Below are 20,081 nucleotides of genomic sequence, written 5' to 3'. Positions count from 1 at the left end.
ATCGACTTCGTATTCTTTCTATTCAACCAACTATCCACTCAAAGAATTAGACTACCATACTATTAATAGTATCAAATGCTTTGTGCTATTAGGTTTTCGGCTCGGATGAAGGAATGTGTGGTTAGAATGATGATAGTTTTCTAGAGTTAAATAAATAATTGTATATATATAATACATATTTTTATTATTTAATTTTCAGTCCAACCAAAATATAAAACCTAACTCAATTATAAAAAACTCTATTCATATGAAAAATTTCAATCATTAGATTAAAGCCTAATTCGTAAGATCTCATAAATTTATGCATTATATTTATATGTTTTTAATTCTTTTAACTTGTTGTTCGTGAGTTGACTCGTATTCAGCTCGTTAATAAACGAGCTGAACACGAGTTAAATTTTTCGGCTCGATATTTTAACGAGTCAATTTATGTTCGGCTTATTTGCAAAATGAGTAGAACATGAGCCGGCCCAGCTGGTCGCTCTTGTTCGGCTCGTTGACACTCCTAAGTACAAAGGAGAGTTTTGTAATTTATTGGCCTTATGGAAAAGATGTCACTTTGTAGAGTTTAGTGCGAGAAGCGGCGGCACGACGCAGTAGAGTGGGGGAACTCATTTTTCCGTAGTGGGGGGTGAGAAAAATAGAAAATTCCAATTTGGCTTTTCCAAAAAGTGCTTTTTAGCAACCGCGCATTTCCGCATCAACTTCATCGAAATGGGGGAACCATGTGTCACATAACATGGTTACCACCACAATGGCATATACTTTTCTTTTCTTTTTCNTATATATATATATATATATATATATATATATATATATATATATATTTAATTCTCTTAACTTGTTGTTCGTGAGTCGACTCGTATTCGGCTCCTTAATAAACGAGCTGAACACGAGTTAAATTTTTCGGTTCGATATTTTAACGAGTCAATTTATGTTCGGCTTGTTTGCAAAATAAACAGAACATGAGCCTGCCCAGCTGGTCGCTCTTGTTCGGCTCGTTGACACTCCTAAGTACAAAGGAGAGTTTTGTGATTTATTAGCCTTATGGAAAAGATGTCACTTTGTAGAGTTTAGTGCGAGAAGCGGCGGCACGACGCAGTAGAGTGGGGGAACTCATTTTTCCGTAGTGGGGGAGAGAGAGAGAGAAAAATAGAAAATTCCAATTTGGCTTTTCCAAAAAGTGCTTTTTAGCAACCGCGCATTTCCGCATCAACTTCATCGAAATGGGGGAACCATGTGTCACATAACATGGTTACCACCACAATGGCATATACTTTTTTTTTTCTTTTTTTTTTTGTCTATATAGAATAATTTGGGTCCCACCATAATTAGCAATGCAAATGGTATGGATAACTTTACTTATTTTTACATTTTGAGCTGAATTGGAGACTTAACAAATTTTTGACGAATCAGGACAGGGCAAAGAAAGAAAAGTTTTTTCGATTTTGCTCCACTCTTAAAAGATTGGGGCAAATTTGAGGAGGATTATTTTATTCTTTATTTTTAGCTCCCGCTTGTCACCCCATTTCGGAGCAAGATAGGGCCGAGACGAGAGCTCCACCAAACTCAGATCTATTCGCATTCCTGACCGTAATGACTCAATCCGCATCATATTTCTATAAGCTTAAATAGAAGGAACACTAATAAATTATTTTGTAAAAATTATATTATAATCAAACGGAAAAATGAGATACATAATTAAGATGAAGCTCTTAAGTAGTTTATTGGTGCACTTTTTGCTTAAATCAAATTGTGAGGCTTACTCTTTAGGTTATTATTGGGTGTGAGAATCATTTTGGAATCAAAAGTTATGAGTTTGGGTAATTTTGAAATTAGGAGGTATTATTATATATATATATTTTTTAAAAGGTAAGTTTTACCATTCGACATTTCATATGATTATACTTAACCATTTGAACATTAAAAAGTTAAAAAAAATACACAACCTTTAATTATAGCACGTGATAATCATTTGATGCTTAAATTTTTATATTTACCGTTTTTTATTGTCTTACCAGATGAGATGTAGAGATATTTGAGTTTTTGAGCTTCACATAACTGTCAATTATTAAGAAATCTATATATCTATATCTATAGATATAATGAATCATGGGTTTTACTGTGGCCGATGTGTCGATCCATCCTTCTCTCGCATGGTTCGTTCTCCTTCATCGCACGGGCGGGGGCGGGCGCGGGCGCGCGAGGGGCGCCAGCGGGCACCGGGCGCGGGTCGCGCGCAAGAGGCAGCACGGGCGGGCGCGGGTCGCGCGCAGCGCGCACATGGCAGGCCCCCGGGCTCTCTCTCTCTCTCTCTCTCTCTCGCACGCGCGCGCGCTTTCCATTGCGCTTTTCTACCGAACATAGCGCATGTTTCATGCAATCCCAAACATTTCCTATCTTCTAATTAACACTAATTAAACTTTTATTAATAAGAGAAAGGTGTGCAAGTTCTAAGTAGCTACATCCCCCCACATTCTACTATAGAGCCCACAAAAATAGAATAACCACAACACATGGAGAAACATCATATCTCAACTTATATTCCCCACATACAATGTTATTTTACAAACATGGAATAACTTATTACATTAGTTACTCCACTTTGTGACAAAGTTGTCACTTCATCTACACTTCTCCTATTACTATAAATTCCCCTTTCCATCTCAAACCCTCCTAACTACAAGTGAAAACAAAAAAACAAAAGATAGAGATAGAGAGAGAGAGAGAAGATGAGGCCTACAAACTTATCAACACCATCTCACAAGTTTGAGTTGTGGAACTCTCCAATTCCATATCTGTTTGGAGGCATAGGAGCCATGATGTGTCTCATTGTAGTTGCACTCATAATTCTCATATGCTCACACCGCAAACCCTCGCCCGAGGACGAACCGTCGACGCAGTCGAAATCGATAGAGAAGGCCATCATCATTCCTTTGGACATGGAGCCTAAGATCGTCGTCGTCATGGCGGGCAACGACATGCCGACCTTCTTGGCTAAGCCTCTTTTTGTTTAGGGAGTTATATTTCATACGTATTCCTGCAAAGTTTTGAAGCTGTACACCGCGCGTGACTACCCCGGCCTTTCTTTTAATATGTTTTTGCCATAGCTCACAATTATAATAGTGAGGTTATGGCCCCGATTTTGTTTTAGCCTCTCTTTCGGCATGAATATTTCAAGTTTTGAGTTGTTAAATATGTATTGTAAGTTTTTTTCTTTTCTTTCTTTTGGGTTGTGTATTACTATGGAATAGTAATATATTCCATAATTTTGGGCTTCACTTGGAGAAGATAATGGTTATCTAGTGATCTTCTTTAGTCATAATATATACTTCTTATATAAAGCGCAGATTATGTGATGTATTATGCAATTTTATATACTCTTCAGTAGTTTGTGAAAAGTATCACTTTGGATACCTTGGTAAATGATAAGTTCTTATGGTGAACTAAAAGTAAAATTATAGAATATATAATTTGGTATAATTTTTAAAATGGTAAATTTAAAATGCTCAAAACCATGGGGGGTCAATTCAAAGTTTTGCTCTAATTAATAAGATTGTTCCTCCAAGTTAATAGCTCCTCCTACTTTTTCAATTTTAGAAATATAACAAAATAGGGGCCTTTGAGAGCCTCAATATAAAAATAATAGAAATGCTACTTATGTGCCTAAAAGTTGGGTTTAAATCTTACACCCAACGCATCCAAGAATTCATACAATTCTTTTAAATTTTTAATATTAAAAAAAAGGACCATTGTGAAAAACATAAACTCTTAGACGAAGAGAGCGTAAAATTTACTCCTACTTTTGGGTGTAGGAGTTAATACTTTGACCCCTCAACTATAATGCATTTGGAAATGGCCCTTCCACTTCATTTTTTGTACATCTCCCTCAACTTGTAGCTGTTTCCATTTAACTTATTTTTCTAAACTTAATTCCAGCTTTATTATATTTAATAGCTCTGTTAGCTAGTAGTTATTAATAATTCTATTTAAAAGAATCACTATTTAAGCGGAGTAAAATCTCTAATTAATTAATTGAAGTATCTTAAACAAATAAAAAGAAAAAAAAATTGAGGGACCGCAATTGAAAAGAAAATAGTTGGTGGTGTCCTATTTAAAAATAGCCTATAGTTGAGGGATTGATGAAAATTTTTAACTATTAAATTAAAATATTGATCTAATTAATTAACCTAAATGGTTTTTTATTCATAAATTTAAAAATTATTTAGCCACTAGCTAGTGCTGTGAAGTATAGGAGGAGGATCTTTTAATCCATTCAAAACAAAAACTTACATGGAAAACCAAAAAAATAGAAGTACTATGAAATTTGAATTCGAGACCTCCTATTTTGGTATCATATGAAACAATCATTTATTTCAAAAAATTTAAACTATCAAAATAAAGTTTAAACTTAATTATATGGAAAGCCATTTTTTACTGTAGCTTTTTGTTTTCCGCTCTTACGGAGCGGAAACGAAAACCCCAATTTTTCGTCATATCCGTTAAAAAAGTTTTCCGAGAAAATTTTTTTATAGAGAACCAAACATCAAAAAAATATTTTTCAACTTAAAATTAATTTTCAAAGTATATTTACAGGAAACCAAACACCCCCTTAATGAAAAATTTATCTAGGTCTGCATGATCTTTTTTTTTACCTCTTTCTCCTTCTTCCTGTCCTATTCCTGCCTACATCACATATATTAATAATAAGAAAGAAACTTTTTAGAGGGATAAATTTTGTGACTTAAATGTTTTAGGGATAAGTACAAAAGTGAGCCTTTTGAGGATTATGTAACTATGTAAGTAATTACCCTAAAAAAAAAAAAAAAAAAAAATTTGTAGCTCCTACATGAATATATTCTAAAACTAATCTAAAAGAGTGATTCCCACTTCATTTTTTTTTCTATTTTTAATGCTCATGATTAGGTTTTAGAACTAAATTAATGCAACCCAAGCACCTCAACAACACAAAGGAAGGTGCTTTAATTTGTGTGGAGCCTTAATTTATCAACAGTTGGAAGCGGCTACACGAAGTCGTAAAGCGGGGAGGGTAAAATTCCACGGTGGGAGCAAAAGCGCTTTGTGATAAAGCAGTGCGAAATTAAATGCTGTAGAAACTCAACCTAATAAGTGGAGGAGGATCATTTGCCATCATTGTTACCACTATGGCATAACAATACGCTGAGGGCGTATTTGGTTCGCTTCTTTTTCACCCTGAAATCGAAATCGGAATGGGCGAATCCGTTTGTAGGTGTTTGGTACACGGGAGTCCATCATTCCGATTCCGATTCCCTAGTGGAATGGGAATCTCCCAATCACCTTTTTTTTCAATCCGGCCTAGAAGGCCGGATTGGAAGTTGAATCCGAACTGAATGGATATTTATTCAGATTAAATTTATTTTTTCAACTTTTTTAATTAAAATATGAGTTAAAATTGAAGAATTAAATATATAATTTTAAATTTTAATTTGACTTAAATTAAAAATTAAAATTTAATCAAGTATTTCGAATCTATCTTATGAATTTGAATTTAAATTAAATTTTAATTTATAAAAAGTTTTATTCAAATTTTATTTCAAACTTAAATTAAATTTATAGATTCAAATTAAAATTTAAATTGTAATTTTAAGTTTGAATTTGAATAAATCAAAATTTAGTTTTATATTTTGAATTATCCACTCAACTTCAAAGTTTAATTTTTTTTTAAAAAAATAGATTTAAAATTTTGACATTATTTCAAAATTTTGATGTAAATTTTTAATATTTAATTTTTTATTTGAATTTAAATTAATATATTATAAAGATAATGTTAATATATTAATTTGATTACGTTTTTTATATTTACCTGAACCAAACACCGACAATAGGAATGATTTATTTCGATTCTGATTCAGGTGATGAACCAAACAGAATTAGATAATGAGTCATTCCGATTCCGATTCTAGCTTATTTCGACTCCGACTTCGATCCAAACACGGCCTGAAACTCCTCTCTCTTTACTACTAAGGGATATCCAAAGAATATGTTATTGTACAATAACACACCGTTTGGATGGGGTACAAGGAGAGAATAAAAGCTTATTCCCTCCCTTAAAGAAAGAAATTTAGTGGAACCGTAGTTCCCACTTCCCACCTTAATAGGAACAATTGTTTCCACCCTTTGATGGAATTGTTTATGGAACAAGCTTGAGAGAGATAGAAAGAGAGAGAATTTTAAATTTATTACAAAATTTATAATTTATAATTTCAAAATTAAAATTTATAATTTTTAAATTTTAAATTTGAGATTTTAAATTTTAAAAATTTTCAAATTCTAAATTTGATATTTTATATTTTTCAAAATTTAAATTTGATGTTAAATCTAAAATTAAAGTTTACAATTTGAGATTTAAATTTTATATTTTAAATTTGAATTTTGAAATTTAAAATTTAAAAAATTAAATTTAAAAATTTAAGTATGAAATTTAAAAATTCAAATTTAATGAGAGAAATAATATCATTATTTTTTATTTATAACTACCCGCTATTCTTTTTATTCTATCTTATATGTTCAAATGCTATTTTTCTGATTCCCGGAAACAACTCAATTTCATCCAAACGCAAAATTAGTTTTTGCTTATACCACTATTCTTTTTATTCTATCTTATCTGTTCAAACGCTATTTTTCTTATTTTCGGAAACAACTCAATTTTAATCCAAACACAAAATTAGTCTAGTTTTTGCTTATACCTGAACTTATATCTATCTCTGGAATAAGCAATTCTAATTTATACCCAAACCAAACGAAGCCTAAAGAGTTCTAATTATCTAGGAAAGAAGCCACCTCTCCTAGGCATCCAAACAATATGTGACGCAAGCTTAAGCCGCGCTGAGAGTAAAGAAGCATAAGGACGGAGAGAGATGCAAACTAAAGCTGCCCAGAGTAAAGAAGCATAAGGACAAAGAGAATTGCAATCTTAAGTTGCACTGAGGGCTTGTTTGATTCAAGGGTGGAATTGAAATGGATAATGGAATGGGAATGAATTGGAATGGTAATTGGAATGACCCACTCCCCCAAGACATTTGGTTTATTTATGGATTGGGAATTGAAATGAGTTATTCACATTTCATTGTTTGGCTCGTATAAATTTAAAAAATTATAGGACACTATAATACTAATTTTACTCTCAAATATAAATTTATATTATTTAAAATTTATGAAAAATATAATACTATTCTCTAATAAGTTTTTCAAAAAAAAATATCAAATTTATTTTTAAAAACTTTTATTGATGTGGGTTAGGGATAGGGTTTTGAGAGAGGATAGGTTTTTTTTTTTTTTTTTGATGAGAAAGGAGTGGAGAGAAGGAGGGTGAGATGGTCACATGGACTTTGAGAACTTAGTGGGCTTCCGGAATGAAATCTCAATCCAGGCTAGAAGACCGGAATCAAGTTGAAGGCTAATGGGCCATTCCCATTCCAGTCCGGAATAAGAATCCCAAACGATTCATGCGAACCAAACAAAATTAATCAGATTTGATCAAACTGATTTCCATTCCATATTCAAAATGGATGAATCAAACAAGCCCTCAGAGTGAAGAAACATAAGAACGGGGAGAGAGAGCTACATGAAGAGAAAAATATTATTAATCATCTTAAAAAAAAACTAAATATATTAACCGAGCGTCATGTATATATAATGATAATATCTTAATCCTACTATAATTAATCTTAATATATCTTTAAATCTAAACCGATTATAAATAACTAAATAATGGGACTCAAAAACAAAAATGCAAAATTTTCCCAAACAAATTTCTAAAAAAATGCAAAAACACAGTCCTAAACAGTTGAATTCGGTCCGGAACTCGATGGGAACGGCTTTACCATTTGAAGTGTAGATCTCCAAAAGCATTTTCCAAATAAGAATTGTATGCTGAAAACAGACATCCAAGCAAAAAGTGAATATCGTATTTCAATGCTTGGCTCATACAGTCGTATTATTTACGATTATAGATAATATAAAATTAATTTATTTGTTTCGTCCATTAATTTTAGGTAATGTTATCAGTACTATAAATTTTTTTTTTTTCCAACAATCACAAAAAAATTATTTTTAGGTTAAATTGAGAGAACTTAGCTTAGAGAGAGATTTGAGATTAAAGATAAGTTGAGATTAGAGAAAGAGAGAGAATAGGTTAGAAACAGAGTATAATTAGAATTGGGGGAGAGAGATCGAGTGGAGATTAGTAGAAGAGAGAGAAATGGCTTAGAGAGAGAAAGAAAGAATTTAGATTTGGAGAGATATCAGGTTAGAGAGAGATGTGATTAAAGAGTATAGGGAAACAATGGGTGATGGAGATGGGGAGGGAGAAAAAAAAAAGAAGAAGAGATTATTATAATTATTCCAATGTATTAATATGAGAATAACTTTTTTCCAAAAAAAAGAAATTATTATTTTGGGACGAATCTCATTCTAAAATGTATTCAATAATACTAATCAAATTATCGGGTGCATTTAACCAAACACCCATCATATTTTTTTGTGAATTATGAAAAATTTTTAAAAATAATAATAATAACGCGAATCAAATGCACACTAAAGGTTTCCTTATGGAATATGAAGGCTTGATTTCTCTGCGAAAGGAGGAGAATATGCAGCAAAGATTGGACATGAAATGATGTGATCAAGTTCTGCAACAATTGACAACATGATGGCCATCAACAATTTGATTTCTGCTTCTTAATCGACAGTTTCTGATAGATTTGAGGAATATAAGGTCCATTTAAGAATAGATAATAAGAAAAAGATTGGATAAATGGAATAGTTGAGAGGACAACAAAAAGATGAACAAACTTTAGGGGTGGGTCAATCTGCTCATTCACTTTTAACATGAAAGAGAATAACTGCATAAATCAGTCGAAGATGACGAGATTGAATAAAGTACGCAACAAATGCTACAGAATAAAGAGGAGTTCTTTGATCATTACACAATTAGGACTATTTCTTTGTTGCCTAAACAAGTTTGAAGCTTTTCTGATTGCTTCGCAGCTATGTAATTACAAGGATTTTTTTTGTTGTTGTATTATAACTAAAGAGGGTTTCATCAATATCTCCCCTTATTTGAATCCAATTTTGATGAGAGAAACTGTAGTTAGCATCCATTAACTGAGCTTAAAGCATTAAGCACATGGCATAATAAGGCTTATCAAATAAATGGTCCCGACTCAAAGATTATTAGCTGTACAAATTCCTTCAAAAGAATTTGCCTACGGTTATCTAATAAATTGTAAAACTAATGAGTAAATTCTCTGTCTACAGATATCAGCTGGTGTACGATGATGATCAGTATGTACCTTTTTTTTGTTGTTTTGTAGCTGACGCAAGCGAAGGCATATTTGTTGTAGCCAACTGATTTTCGCTGAATATCTACAAACTCCAGAAGAAAATGTGTGCCTTTAAACGGTCTTTAACTGCCTATAACATGATATAACAATCGTTTCATGCCTCCAGTTTGGCACCTCTATTATGGAGATAACTAATGAATGGCACCAATTATCTACTCGCAAAATCACAGCCGGCGATAGAGGCAGCTTAGGGGCTTTATTGCCTGGTTAGAGCTTCTGCAGAAGTGCTTTTGAGTAAAGCTATTCGAACAAGCATGACCAACTTTTTCATTAGTAACTCCCACTCCCGTCCCAAATAGCTTCCCGCTGTAGCAGAAATAGAGCCTTCAAAGTGCGGCTTCTTCTTTTGGAACTCAGAAGCCTATCTCAATTTCCTGAACAATAAAAGCGCCAAACCTCTCAATCTGAGAGACACATATCTGCCTCTTTTTAGGCTGAAAGAACTGTTCCAGGAGCCTAACTGCTGCAAACTCCGAGAAATTCCTGCTGATCTCCGCCCTCCTCTTTCTTATCATCAATTAGAGAATCCGACAAAGGCTCGTACCCAGCCCATGTCATCTCACCAATTAGCTCATCCAACATTTCATATATCTCACTACATTTTGGGTGAGCCTTGTCTCCCACAAGAAAAGCATGCATCTCACTCTTCACTTCAATCCAACTACACCCTGGTTCCTTCTTCAATTTAGCTTGCCTCAATATCCTCCTCATCTTCGAAACCTCAGCCCATTTTCCAGATTCTGCATAGATATTCGATAATAAAATATATGCCGCAGAATCATCAGGCTCAATCAGTAGTAGTTTATTGGCCGCTAACTCTGCCACCTCGACGTTTTGGTGAATCTTGCAGACAGTTAAAAGAGTTCTCCATATAACTGCATCAGCTTCGAATGGCATTTCATTAATAAGATTTAGGGCATTGTAAGGGCCCTTTGATCGGCCTGCTATATCCACCATGCACGCGAAATGCTCCAACTGTGGTTCCAATTTATAGCGATGGGTCATCAATCGAAAATAACGCATGCCCTCATCAAACAACCCGACGTGGCCACATGCTCGAAGAACTGCTATGAATGTGGCATGGTTTGGCCTCACGTTCGCCAATTCCATCTTCTCGAACATTCCAATTGCCTCCTCACCATGGCCATGCATAGCAAAACCACATATCATGGCATTCCATGTGACGTAGTCCCTTTCATGCATCTTCTCAAACATCAGTAGAGAGTCATGCATGTTACCGCACTTGGCATACATGTCGACGACGGTACTAGATATGTAAACATCTCTTTGCATCTCTTGCTTTATGATCTGCGCATGAATCTGTTTACCGAGCCCAGCAGTGGCCAAATTAGCGCATGTATCAAGGATAGTGGCATATGTAAAATTGTCGGGCTTCAAGCCCAAATCGAGCATCTCAGAGAAGCACTTTTGAGCTTCCTCACTTTCTTTATGGAACGAAAAACCTGAAATTAGGGCATTCCATGATACCAATGACCGTTTACCTATCCTTAAATGAAGCTTTTGTGCTTCTTCCATCATCCCACACTTGCAATACATATCAACAAGAGCACTCCCTACAAACGAATCAAAACCTAGACCTGACTTAATAATCTTGTCATGGACCATCATTCCATAATCCAATGATCCCAATCCCGCACAAGCTTTAACGACACTACCATAAGTGAACTCATCAGGTTCCATATTGTATTGTAACATCTCTTTAAAATGCAATAAGGTATCATCATATTGTTCATTCTGCTCAAGAGCAGTAATAAAAGCATTCCAAGAGACCGCATCTCTTCGACCCATCTCATCAAAAGCAACAAACGCCTCCCTCAAAGCTTTGCACTTACCATACATATCCAAAATTGCATTTTTAACACAAACGTCAGATTCAAAGCTAGTTTTAATTGCCAAACAATGGATTTGCGAACCTTGTAAGTATCCTTTAACTTCGGCACAAGCACTAAAAACACCTGATGTGCTGATCTCATCAAAACCAACACCTGACCTATTCATGAGCCGAAATAGCTCCATGGATTCAAATCCACAATCATTCCGTGCAGACCCGACAATCATGGCGTTCCACGACTGCAATGTAGGGTTCGGCAGCAAAAGAAATGCGCTCATAGCATCATTTATGCTATTGCACTTTCCGTACATATCCACAATCGCCGTCCCAACCACGGTATCCGAACTAAAGTTGTTCTTCAAAGCATGCGTATGAAACTGGCTTCCTAAATGCAAAGAGCACAACCCCGCGCACGATCTGAAAACACTGGCGTACGCCGATTGGCTCACGCCAAAACCTAACCTCTGCATCTCTACAAACAGTTCGAGTCCATCAATGTACTGCTCATTCCGAACGCAACCCGCAATCACTGCACTCCACGAGACCCAGTTCCTCTCGGGCATTTCGTCGAACAACTGAAGCGAATAATGCAAGCACCTACACTTAGCATACGCATCAACAAGAGCACTCCCCACCATGACATCAACATCGAAACCCAACTTCGCCACCAACCCATGCAACTGAGCACCAACATCCAAATCCTCCATCCCAGCGCACGCTTTGAGCGCAATGGCGAAGGTGGTCCGATCTGGGTCAATCCGACAATGACCCATTCGAGAGAAGAGCCCAATGGATTCAGCAAAGTCCCCATTGTCGCAATACCCTGATATAACCGAGTTCCAGGAGATAACATCTCGTTGAGGCATTTCGTCGAACAGGAGCCGCGCGCGCGGCATGGAACGGTCATGCACGTAGGCTGCGATCATGGCGTTGTAGGAGACGAGGTCTCGGTGGGGGATTCGGTCGAACACCTTGCGGGCGTGGTCGAGGTCGGCGCAGCGCGCGTACATGTGGAGGAGGCAGTTGGAGACGAAGGTGGTGGGCGCGAATCTCGACGTGAGCATGCGTGCGTGGGCGGCGCGGCCGAGGCGGTGGGCGCGGGCCTCGGCGCAGAGTTGGAAGATGCGGGAGAAGGTGACGAAGCAGGTGGGGGTGGAGGTGGGGGGTCGCTTCGCCATGGGGAGAGGGAGGAGGAGGGGGAGGGGGAAGAGGCATGCCGCTGGAGTTTGAAAAATGTGACCGTTGGGGGTAAATGGTCTTGGAGAGAGAGAGAGAGAGAGAGAGAGAGAGAGAGAGATGGGTCTGGGATATGGAGATGAGAGGGATTTAATATGGTGACTGTTGAGCAGGGATGGTAATTCAGCGCGTGGACGGCGAGCCGGTTCGTGTTCCGCTTTAAATGAGGTTGATATCGAATAGTTTGTGTGGTAAATAAGTCGAACACGGAGAAATTTCTTAGTTGGCCAATTTGCATAAAAAATCTACTTATTTTGAGCTTTTGCAAATTTGAGTCATCTTTTTTATTTTTGCATATTCGGCCCGCTTTTTCAGCAAACTGACAAAAATACTCTTTTTACTTTTTCTCTTTCATCTTTCTCTCTCCTCTTCGTTTCTCTCGTTCTTTTTTTTTTCTCGCCGGCAGAGCGGAGGCGGAAACGGTCCGTCTCGCCTCTCACCCTCATTCTCTCGCCCTCGCCTTCGCCCTTGCCCTCGTCCACGCACCCCCCACCTTCTTCGCTTCCAATCCCGCCAAGGCCGCGCCGCGACTATTTTTTTTTTTTACTTTTTTCTTTTCTTTTCTTCTCCGACTCTTCTCCACTGTCTCCGACGACGACGGCTCTCTCGTCTTTCCCCGCCCTTCTCATCTCTCCCTCTCTCTCATTCTCTGCCGCCTCCGACGACGATGCATCTTCGCCGGCGCCGACGTCGATGCATCTTCGCCGGCGCCGACGTCGACACCGTAGAGATCACTGCGGCGCTACAGGCTCGGAGCAGGGGTCCTTAGCCGCGTTGTCGCAGGCACCGTGGCGGTTGGCAAAGAGGGTGACAAAAAAAATTATAAAAAAAATAAAAAAAAATAAAGATAAAAAATCATATAAAAAGAATGATGAACATGAAATTGCATCGTTAACTGCAAAAAAAATTATAAGTTGCACTACTTAAGATGTAAACTGCAGCTTTAAGATGAAAACTACACTCTTTAAACGAAAATTACACTCTTTGAGAGATATTTACACTATTTCTCTTCTTATTACACTCTTTCAGATGTAAACTGCATCCATTAAAATGAAAGTTACACTCTTTAAACAAAAGTTGCACTGTTTCTCGTCTTGTTGCACCATTTCTTCTTTTGTTACACTATTTTTTATCTTAAACTGCACCCTTTTAAGAGATATTTATACTGTTTCTCCTCTTATTGCACTGTTTCTCCTCTTGTTGCACCATTTCTGTGTAAACAAGAGAAGAAATAGTGCAACAAGAGGAGAAACTGCACTGTTTTAAGAGATAAATATACTGTTTCTCCTCTTGTTGCACCATTTTTGTATAAATAGGAGGAGAAATAGTGCAACAAGAGAAGAAACTACACTGTTTTAAGAGATATATCTATTGTTTCTTCTCTTGTTGCACTGTTTCTCCTCTTGTTGCACCATTTCTGTGTAAACAATAGGAAAAATAGTGCAACAAGAGGAGAAACAATGCAATAAGAGGAGAAACTGCACCATTTTAAGAGATATTTATACTGTTTTTTCTCTTGTTGCACTGTTTCTCCTCTTGTTGCACCATTTTATGTAAACAATAGAATAAATAGTGCAGCAAGAGAAAAAACAGTGCAATAAAAGGAGAAACAGTATAAATATCACTTAAAAGGATGCAGTTTAAGATAAAAAATAGTATAATTTTCATTCAAAGAGTATAATTTTTATCTTAAAGCAGCAGTTTACATCTTAAATAGTACAACTTATAATTTTTTTTGTAATTAACGATGCAATTTTATCTTCATCCTTCTTTTTATATAATTTTTTATCTTTATTTTTTTTTCTTTTTTTCTATAATTTTATTTGTCACCTTCTCTGCCAACAGCTACGGCGCCGATGACGACGCCGCTAAGGACCCCCCCGCTCCGAGGCTGTAGCGCCGCAGTGACCTCTACGGTGTCGACGTCGGCACCGGCGAAGATAAATCGTCGTCGGATGTGGCAGAAAATAAGGGAGAGGGAGAGGTGAGAAGGGCGGGGAAGGGCGAGAGGCGTCGTCGTCGGAGACGGTGGAGAAGAGTCGGAGAAGAAAAGAAAAGAAAAAAGCAAAAAAAAAAAAAAAAGTCGCGGCGCGGCCTTGGCGGGGTCGGAGGCGAGGAAGGTGGGGGGTGCATGGACGAGGGCAAGGGCGAAGGCGAGAGCATGAGGGTGAGAGACGAGACGGACCGTTTCTGCCTCCGCTCCGTCTCCGCTCTGCCGGCGAGAAAAAAAAAAAGAACGAGAGAAACGAAGAAGAGAGAGAAAGAGGAAAGAGAAAAAGTAATAAGGGTATTTTGGTCAGTTTGCTGAAAAAGCGGACCGAATCTGCAAAAACGAAAAAGGTGGCCCGGTTTTGCAAAAGCCCAAAATAAGTGGATTTTTTATGCAAATTGGCCTTCTTAGTTTGTTTAATAAAGGGAAAACTTCCAAAAAACCCCCTATGGTTTCATATTTTTTCATTTTAATACCCTGTGGTTTAAAGTGTATCAAGTTAGTATCCTGTGGTTTCGCACTTTCTCAGTTTAGTACCATGTGGTTTAAAGTGTATCAAGTTAGTACCCTGTGATTTTATTTTTGTATCAAGTTAGTACCTTGTGGTTTTATTTTTGTATCAAGTTAGTACTCTGTGATTTTGTAAACCACAAGGTACAAAAGTGAGAAAGTGCGAAACCACAGGGTACTAAAGTGAGAAAATGTGAACCGCAGGGTAGTAAAGTGAAAAGTGCAAAACCACAGGGTACTAACTTGATACACTTTAAACCACAGGGTACTAAAGTGAGAAAAAGTGAAATCACAAGGGGGGTATTTGAAGTTTTTCCTTTACTAAATGGGCCGAACACAAGCCAGAGTCAGCTCGCTCTTATTCTACTTAATAATAGTTCGAATACATATATTTTATATTTATATAGTTTATATATTTTATATTTATATATATAAATAAATAATTATATAAATAAAATATATATTTTTATTATTTAATTTTTAGCTCAATCTAAAGAATTTTGTATATATATAACCCTATCAATATTTATAATTATAAAAATAGTCTTCTAAAAAAAAATAATTATAAAAATAGATTTATAAATGCGGTGAATCATTCACCGCTTTCATAATTCTACTTAAAACTAAACATTATTTTAAATGCGGTGAATCATTTACCGCTTTTATTATTTTTTCCTTTCATTCTCTCTTATTCTTTCTTTGTATGTCCTTTTTAAAAGCGGTGAATCATTCACCGCTTTCTCTCTCCATAAAAAAATTTGACGAATGCGGTGAATCATTCATCGTTTTTATCACTTACAAATATAACGAAGACTATATTTTACAAATAAAATTTTAACAGATCTAATTTTAAAATAAAGTTTTTGAAGAAGACTAGATTACTAAAATCCTCCAATCTAAATATAAAGCCCAACTCAATTATAAAAAAGAATCCTTTATATATAAAGTTTTAATTATTAAATCAAAAGTCTAATAGGTAAGATTTCATAAATTTATTTTCTACATATATATATATATATATATATATCTATAAACTATTATGAATCCCCGTGGGATTCAAGTTTTCTCCTTATTTTAGGAAAAAAGTGGGACCCACCTCTTCTGTAAATGTACAGAATATATTTCTTTAGTAGGGTCCACTAAATAATTATGTTTAGCAGAATAGGAGACGTTTACACATAATTAAAAATAATTAAAAATAATTAATGTTTAATGGAATAAGAAATATTTAGAAGTTAATTGACGAGCCCATAAATGCTATGGTGTTTCTATATATGTAACGTTTCACATAAACACAAATTTTTTTAGAAAAAATATACAATAATACATGTCCAATAATTTAGGTATTTGTTCTTAGGTGTCTTAAAAAATTAAATTTGTATCGTCCGTGTAATTAATGCAAAGTCGGTTATCTCCTCAAGAGACTTCTCGGTTCTTCCCATCCGCCCCTCCATCTCCTTCTCTCTATTTTTTTTTTTTCTTTCGTTCACCTATTCACGAAACCCACTACATAATAATGTTTAGCATAATAGAAAATATTTGGACGTTTATTGAGGAGCCCATAAATGCTAAGTTGTTTCAAACATTCGCATTAAATAATAATGTTTAGTGAAATGAAAAATATTTGGAAGTTTATTGAGGAGCCCATAAATGTTGGGTGATTCTATATATGTAACGTTTCACATAAGATAATTTTTTTTTAAAAAAAAATATACAATAATAAGTGTCCAATAATTTAGGTATTTGTTCTTAGGTATTTTAAAAAATTAAATTTGTATGCTCCGTGTAAATAATGCAAAGTCGGTTGTCTACTCAAGAGATTTTTCGGGTTCTTTCCATCCGCCCCTCCATTTCCTACTCTCTATTTTTTTTTTCTTTCGTCCATCTATTCACCACCACCCTCTTTGCCCCTTCGCCGCTTCTCGCTCACCTTCGACGCTTTCGGAAGTCCCTTCCTCCACCACCTCCGCCGCTGCAGCAGCAGCCGCCTCAGCCACTGCGTCGACTCAACACAGCCAAGATCACTTTGAAAGAAAGGGTTGGTGTATCGGCTGCAGAAGTGAAACATTGAGTGAAATTTTCAATATATTCAGTAATTTTGTCTCAGTAATTTCAGAGACCTCATTGTGAATTAATTTTTTAATCGGGTTAGAGTGAATTTTTGATTGTTGTGTAACTATTTTGTATGTACAGCAGCAAGCGGTATTAGGGGTGGAGAGTGGACTGCGTATTCATAAGTCAACAACTTTTAATAGTCATGATATTTATTTTCATGGTTTGTTTCTACAACCTAACTTTCTTGTATCTATTTTGAATATTACTTAATTATTTTTTTCATCTTTATCTATATTTTATATTAGTTTTGACAATTTATTCCGCTTTAGGAATTCAAGTAGTTTTCAGTTCAACTATATGAATATGCATAGCAAATAACTATTTTATGATTATCTAATTTCGTATTCTTGGACTCATTTCAAATATGGAAAGAAAAGAGTATATATATAGTTCGAATGTTTAGCAAAATTAATGTGTGATCGGATATAATTACAGTAGATATAATACAAAAACGAAGCGGGTATCAGTTCGAATATTTTTATTTTGTTTCAGGAATTGACTGCTTCTGCCTGCAACGATTAATTATATTGACAGGTTCTTTTTTATTTGAATTTAATGCTTTGTTTATTTTCTCCTATTTTTCACTATATAATATATTTTAAACTAATGTTAATCTTTTTTATTAGGAATTCATTGTCTGTATGTGGTTGATCTATAATTGTTTGCCTCTGATTTTGTGCATATGACGTAAATTGCAGCCAAAAAAAAAAATTTGCAGCTCTGATCTATGCACTTTGTTATTTTTTTCATAGTAGATATTTTTTCATCCATATATAGCAATATTTCAGAATCTCCTACCTAATAAGAGAAATCTATAAGATTTATTAATTTCATTTCTATTAAATGTTTGAATAGTCAAAAAAAATATAAAAACTACAAATATTAATTATTACCTTACCTTTTTGTTTCTGTATGTGAAAGAGAGAGAGAGAGAGAGAGAGAGAGAGAGAGCATTTTGCCTAATAAAATTTTACAATTAGGTCTAATTGGAAACTCTATAAATTTATAATTTTTTAGTATTTTTTGTTGTCTTATAGAAAATACTGTTAATATTAATATTTATAAACGAATATATAGATTTTTTTTAGAATATTGAAAAACAATGATTAATAATTAAATGAATGTTTATTTAATGGATAAAAACCTATCGACGATTTGTTCGACGTTGTTGTCATGCTTCATTATATTTTGCATCTTATATATTACAAAGTACAATTTATAAGATAAAATTTCATTAATGTCTATAATCATGTTTCACGTGTGCAAGGCTAACTGTAACTTTTTTCTTGGAGACCTACCTAACTGAAAAACGAAAAAATTATAGTAGAAAAACTAACGTTAAATATTGAATATTATCTACCTGCTGCATCGCGCGGGTCACTACACTAGTATATATATATTCCTTCTAATATTTTTAACTTGTTATTCATGGGCTAGCTCCTATTCGGCTCATTTATTAACGAACCAAACACAAGCTACTTTTTCAACTCGATAATTTAACGACCATCTCGTGTCCAGCTCGTCCCTAGCTTGCTTGTGTTTGGCTCGCTGACACTCCTGCTGAGAGGTTTGAAGCTCCTTTCGTTACGGACTTTAGAAATTTTCTCACCCAAAAGTCAATGTTTTATAAAAATGATAAATAACACCATTTGTCCCTGACCTTTTTTTCGAGTTTTCAATTAGGTCCCTAACTTTTTTTTTTTATCTATTGAGTTCCTAATCTATATAAATTATTTCAATTGGGTCCCGGCGTCTACATTTTCGTCACAATCAATGGAAACTGAGATATAGGCACTAACGTGGTGAAGCATTGGTGTCTTTTTGGAGGAAAAATTTCCCCCCTTAGGACATAAAGACCTTTGACCAGTCATATTTAGGAAATATAAATATAAAATAATTGTTGATTTAAAAAAAAAAAATTGCATACAGTTTTCTATAAATATATCGAATAGTAAATATATTTCTACAAAATTCAATTTTTAACTCATATCCTTGCAAAAGTCTAGGGATATTCATATTTGTCCCTTTGGTTTGTTACTGTTAAAGAATTGTTTATTTTTTAACAGCATATAAGTGAAATGTCAATTTTGCCACCATAAATATGTCCCTCCAAAAATCTCAACTGCTATAATCATGCAAAAATATCCTCTCAAAAAATTTTTAATGGTCATTTCCTCCTTATCTTCTTCCTCTTTAAAAATCCAATCCAATTCACCATTATTGCAACCTTCTCTCACTCCTTTGCTCCTAAACTTTTTTTTTTGGCAAAATAAGAAAAAATTATAGAGGAAATTAAATGGGGAAGCAACACGTGTTCGACGTAGCGAAGCAACATGCATCGTGGATGAATTGGGACGGAGAAATTCTAGTTACATTCGAAACTAACATGAAAGAGATAGGAGAAGAGGAAGAAGAAGAGTTCCCATTGCTAAAGTTTTAATTGAGAGAAGAAGGTGCAATATAAAAGGGATAAAAATGTCGATTTATCTCATTGACTAACCAAGGTTAAGTATTTTACCTATGGTTAACTAAAATTTTCTAACTGATCCTAACGACATACGCAAATTTGAAAATATTACGACTTTTGTAGGAATAACATAAGAAAGTTGAAATATGTAGGGATATATTTGTAATTCACTATGTTTACATGGAGTTGTATGTAATTAACCCTAAAAAAATAGATAAGCGAAAAGGGTTTTTACTGTAATAATATATTCTTTCTTCTCTTGAGCATCACTTTACCTTAAGAAGATGTTTGAAATGTCCATTGAAAGCTATAATGTTCCTCTTTGTTACTATGGCATGGCAACTGCTTTAAAAACGTCATGAATTGATGCTAATCCTAGTAGGAGACTTTTCGGTTCCAAACACTATGAGATAATCTCTTTTTTTGTTCTTCTTCTTCTATTTTAAAAAAAAAAAAAGTTCGTCTTCTGCCGTATGCTCTATCCTCAGGCAGAGCACCCGTTTAGCCTCTACATCATATTCTCTG

At 35.0% G+C, this 20,081-nt stretch overlaps 1 protein-coding gene across 1 annotated transcript; it reads right to left on the bottom strand.

The window, feature by feature from the left end:
- On the bottom strand, nucleotides 9,149-12,625 carry LOC109717893 (pentatricopeptide repeat-containing protein At3g02330). Its single transcript, XM_020243841.1, has one exon. The coding sequence runs from the start codon at nucleotides 12,414-12,416 to the stop codon at nucleotides 9,843-9,845; it is 2,574 nt and encodes an 857-aa protein (XP_020099430.1). The 5' UTR covers nucleotides 12,417-12,625; the 3' UTR covers nucleotides 9,149-9,842.

The sequence above is a fragment of the Ananas comosus genome, linkage group 12, assembly GCF_001540865.1.
Source record: "Ananas comosus cultivar F153 linkage group 12, ASM154086v1, whole genome shotgun sequence".
NCBI lineage: Eukaryota > Viridiplantae > Streptophyta > Magnoliopsida > Poales > Bromeliaceae > Ananas > Ananas comosus.
Note: the sequence above shows the minus strand (reverse complement) of the source record. Positions and strands in the feature narration are given on the sequence as shown.

Coding starts and splice junctions, on each gene's coding strand:
- LOC109717893 (XM_020243841.1), bottom strand. CDS start 12,416: ATGGCGAAGCGACCCCCCACCTCCACCCCCACCTGCTTCGTCACCTTC.